This window comes from Grammomys surdaster, unplaced genomic scaffold (genome assembly GCF_004785775.1).
Source record: "Grammomys surdaster isolate TR1022 unplaced genomic scaffold, NIH_TR_1.0 136, whole genome shotgun sequence".
Lineage (NCBI taxonomy): Eukaryota > Metazoa > Chordata > Mammalia > Rodentia > Muridae > Grammomys > Grammomys surdaster.
The window spans coordinates 1439004-1443652 of NW_021604594.1; the positions used below are offsets into that span (position 1 = coordinate 1439004).

General features: G+C 46.8%; 1 protein-coding gene across 2 annotated transcripts in view; it reads right to left on the reverse strand.

Moving 5' to 3' along the window:
* Window positions 1-1015, reverse strand: part of Itgav (integrin subunit alpha V) — a 77860-nt gene extending 76845 nt beyond the window's left edge. The window contains exon 1 of one of the 2 annotated variants that reach the window (XM_028762897.1): window positions 488-1015. In XM_028762897.1, the coding sequence (XP_028618730.1) occupies window positions 488-672 (185 nt within the window). In that variant the 5' untranslated portion in view covers window positions 673-1015. The remainder of the gene's footprint in view (window positions 1-487) is intronic. The other variant, XM_028762898.1, reaches the window with a different exon arrangement.
* Between the last annotated feature and the right edge of the window lie 3634 nt (window positions 1016-4649).

Below are 4649 nucleotides of genomic sequence, written 5' to 3' on the forward strand. Positions count from 1 at the left end.
GAGAGAGAGAGAGAGAGAGAGAGAGAGAGAGAGAGAGAGAGAGAGAGAGAGAATCAGACGAAGTGAGGAAGGGCTAGTTTCAGAAAGCAAAAAGCACTAGGAAGAGGCTAACTGGTACAGGAGAAAAAAATTCTAGGACCAAGTGAAGCAAGTCACAGAATGACAGAGACGTCCAAAAGTCCCGCAGGACGAGCCTGTACAGATTTCTCACTTTTACTGGATGTTTAACAGAGCTCCTTCAAAGCTCTCTCGCACTGTCCCCAGCCAATCAGAAGTTGGGGACAGGGTGAAAGTGGATGCTGAGTGCCAGGGTTGGTCATCCCTACAAACGTTTCATCCATGCCAGACCTGGGCTAGCCGCGGGATGGAGAGCGTAGGCCGGTTTAGGGTCGGGAGGACCCTGGAGCCAGCGGCTGGGTGCGGATCCGCTGGGTGAGGGCGCGCGGTGGGGGAGGGGGCGCCTGGGGACTCAAGCGCGGCCACTTACGAGGACGTGCTGGGCACGAAGAAGTCCACGGCGAATCCGAAGTAACTTCCCTCGGGGCCGGCGTACTCGGCGGGGCTTTCGACATCCAGGTTGAAGGCGCCAGCGAGGGGCAGCAGGAGGCCAGGCAGTAGCAGCAGGAGGCCGCCGGGGCGAAGGTGTAGCAGCAGCCGCCCGGGAGCAGCCATCGCCGGGGCGCGCGCGGGGGAAAGACTACAGTCCCTGTCCCGGTGCACGGTGGCCGCGGCCCGCCGCCTGCGCGCGCCCGAACTGCGGTGCTGTACTGTGCTGTGCTGTGCGCTTGCGGTCAAGGGCGGCCGGGCGGCGAGGCGGTGCGAGGCTGAGCCGGGCGGCCACCCAGGAGGCGCTGTGTCCGACGCGGGACTCCGGCTCTGTGGGCTGTGTCGCTGGCTCGCGCGGAGTCTGGCGCTGAGAAGTGGCGGGGCGAGCGCCGTACCTCGGGGCAGTGAGCTGCCGGGGCTGGGGGAGGAGGCCGGGGAGGAGGAGGAGCCGGCGAGGCCTGGCCGCCCCGCCGAAAGAGGAAGTCGCGCTCACGGTGGCCTCCCACAGGAGAAGGCCCGGCGCACTTCCGTGCGCGCTGGCGGCCGGTCCTGCGAGGCCGCCCCGGGATTGCGGCCCAGGTCCAAAGGACCAGGGGCCAGTGGCAGCGTGCCTCCAGACGAAGCCCTGTAAGCCGGAGGCTGGCTGCAATCAAAAGAAAGAGTCAGGCACACCTCGTTCCCTAGTTCCTCCAGGCACTTCGGAGCGACTTTTGTTTAAGAATGCAGAAAGCTTTATCCACTTCTCTTCTGCCACTTAGACCGGCAGGCGCTCACCAACAGAACTCTGTAATTATAGGCCATTTCCCTCCCCTTCCATCCTCCACACACTGAACTTAATTATAAACTCCCAGAGGGCCAGCACAGCTCCTCCGGGATGCGGTGTGTGGAACTGGATCTCACTAGCTGACAAAGATGTTGTTAAGGCAAAGGTTAGCCTCTCAAATCCACCTAGAAGACTTCAAACCTATTCTTGGATCTTCTCTTTTATCTTTTTTCTTTTTTTCTTTCTTTTTTTTTTTTTTTTTTTTTTGAGGTTAGGCTTTTTATGGCAGGCCTTCCTGGAACTCAATCTGTAGACCAGGCTGGCCTCGAACTCAGAAATCTGCCTGCCTCTGCCTCCCCAGTGCTGGGATTAAAGGCATGCACCACCACTGCCCAGCTTCTTTTTTTTTTCTTTTCTCTTCTCTTCTTTTTTCTTTTCTTTTCTCTTCTCTTCTTTTCTTCTCTTCTCTCTTTTCTTTCCTTTTCTCTCTTTTCTGTTTCTTGCTTTCTATCGTGGGTAGGGTGGGGTGGGAGACAGACGTGTTTCTCTGTGTAGCCTTGGCTATCCTAGCACTCACTCTATAAACCAGGCCTCAAACTCACACAGATCCAACTGTTTCTGTCTCCCAGGTTCTGGGATTAAAGATGCAAGCCACCGCTGCCCACCTATTCTTGGATTCTTGCTTGAAGGGACAATGTTTTGGAAAACCGGTGATCATCAGTTTAGGAAGTTCAAGTAGACATGATTTTAGAACTGGAAGAAGAAAGTCAAGCCATAGAAATAAGACCCCTTGCAGTTCAATTACTTTGGACAACAGTGTTGTTCCTTCAGGACAGACATCTTGACCTGTTTCTTTACATCTCTACCACCTAATCAATAAACTTTTCAATCAGTGAATGACTAAAGAGTAAAGTTTACTCAGAGCTAGGAGCTGGAGAGAGGGCTCAGAGCTTAACAGCACCTGCTGCTTTTGGTAGAGCGATTTATTACCCACATGTTGGGCCACAAACGTCTGTATCACCAGTTCCAATTCTTCTGGTTTCTATGTGTATCAGATATGTACGTGGTTCACACTCATACACACAAAATATTTTTTTTTGTAAATTTGCTCAGTATTCCTGTGTTGTATGTATATCAAGTGCTAAAGAATTTGGTGAATGGGACAGGTATGGTGGCCAATGCTTTTAATGTGGTGGCAAATGCTTTTAATCCTAGCACTGGGAAGTCAGAAGCAGGAAGATCTCTGGTCTGCATAGCAAGTTCCAGGCTGGCCAGGACTACAGGTAAGACCTTGTCTCAGAAGGAAGAAGGAGGAAGAAAATGAGAAGGAGAAAGAGGAAGAGGAAGATAAAATGGAAGAGAAAGAGGAAGAGGAGGGGGTGAGAAGAAAGAAGAAGGACTGAGAGGAGGAAGAAGAATTCGGTGAATAGGATAAAATGATAAAATATAAATGCATTGCATAGGCCTTGCATAATTACAAGCAAGGTAATAGAGAATTTGAACTATTTCCCCAAAATAGTTATTAAAAATCAGTCACAGACTAAGCACAGAGGCAGTAGGATCCCCTGAGTTCAGTCAACACGAAGAGATCCCCGTCTCAGACAGCAGAAAAGCACCTCAGAGGCAGCATACATTCATCTAATAACATAAGTAATCGTGTGTGCTGTCATGCATATATACACTTAATTGGATTTTAAAATCAATTTGATTTTTAAAATTTAAAAGATATGCACCAAAATTGTTGGGAGATCTTATCAGGCTCAGGCTAACACCTGTGTAAAAGCCATCTCAGAGACAGGAAATCCTATGTGAATACTTATACACAAGATCCTGCGGCTGCCTTTTCATTCCTTGTCATTGTTTGGGATCAGAGTGTGGGGTTTAAGAGGGAGACAATGATTCATGGATAGCAACAATGTTCTGTGCACTCCCAGTGTTCTCTGCATCGCTTTCTGAAAGCCACACTGCTGGCCAGACAGGTACCCTAAATTCTAAAGACTAAAAACAAGCCTGGGATTTTCCATGTCCCATTCAGATGGTCATCATACATAAATTTTAAAAGAAATCATGCCTTTTACTGAACGGAAATGAAAAATTACAGCATTTTCTTACATCATAACTACTTGAGATTTGTTCTTAAGATGTGAATAAACTACAGAGCTTATTCTCACTGTATGGATATATTCACTTAAATCCCATTTAATACAGTTCTTTAACCACAAAAATTCCAGGTCTGGAAGTTATTCTATGTGCTCCTCTGCACATGCTCTTCCACTACTGAGCAATCTAACTAGGACTTAAACACAGAAAGTTGAGCGTTTCTGGTATGTTCAGAATTTGCTAACAAAATATTTCATTTCTTTTTTTTTCCCCTGTCTTATTTTAAAAGTGAGGTGGGCTAGTAAACTCTCATTTTTTAGCCTAGGTTAAGTTGAAACTCACAATTCTCCTGTCTCTGCTTTCCCAAGTGCTGAAATGACAGACGTGAGCCACTCTCCTCAATTAGGAACTTCTGGGCATCTGCCCTCATTTTGACCAAGGCTTCGTGCACCCAAGACTAATCCCAAACTCCCTACCTCACTGAGCACTCCCAAGGTCATTACCTTGAACCCCTAATCCTCCTGCCTCCACTTCCCAAGTGCTGGGATTACAGGTGTGTATCACCATACACACCTGTGTTTCAGAATTTTTTTGAACTAAAACATCAGAAGAACACAGCTCTTCGGCCACTTGTGCCTATGCTGTGACTCATAAATAGAATCATGGGATAGTTTGAAATGTGGCCAGCAAGTCTACAGATGATTGCTAATCCTCTCCTCCTCCTGTTCCTTTTTGTATAAACATGACCTTGTTGTTAATGGAGATTATAAGTCAAACTTCTAAAACTGTATTTCTTTCAAGTTGATGATAAAAGTAAATACTTGTAACCAGAAGCTTTTCCAAATGATAGTGTAGGCACTAGTGAAATTCCTGTATAGACAGCCAAAGATGCCAGCACATGTTGTCAGGGGGAATCTTCAAAAAAGTTGATGGGAAGAAAGGGTACCAAAATTATCAGGGACTCTGTGTCCTCTTTTCTTACAGTGTGGCTGTGAGAAGAGCTACACCGTGGCTTTGTGAGTGTGCGAAGCATACTTAGCAATGAAGCTCACGGTAGAATTACAGAACAGAAAGAATGAGTTTTTGGTAACTGTGAATCCCCATTACAGCCTTGAATTATAAGTCTTTACAATGTATATGCAAGAAAAATAATGCTTCTATCTTTGTTTAAACTGCTACTACTCAAGTTTTCTTTTTTCTTTCTTTCTTTCTTTCTTTTTTTTTTTTTTTTTTTTTTTTT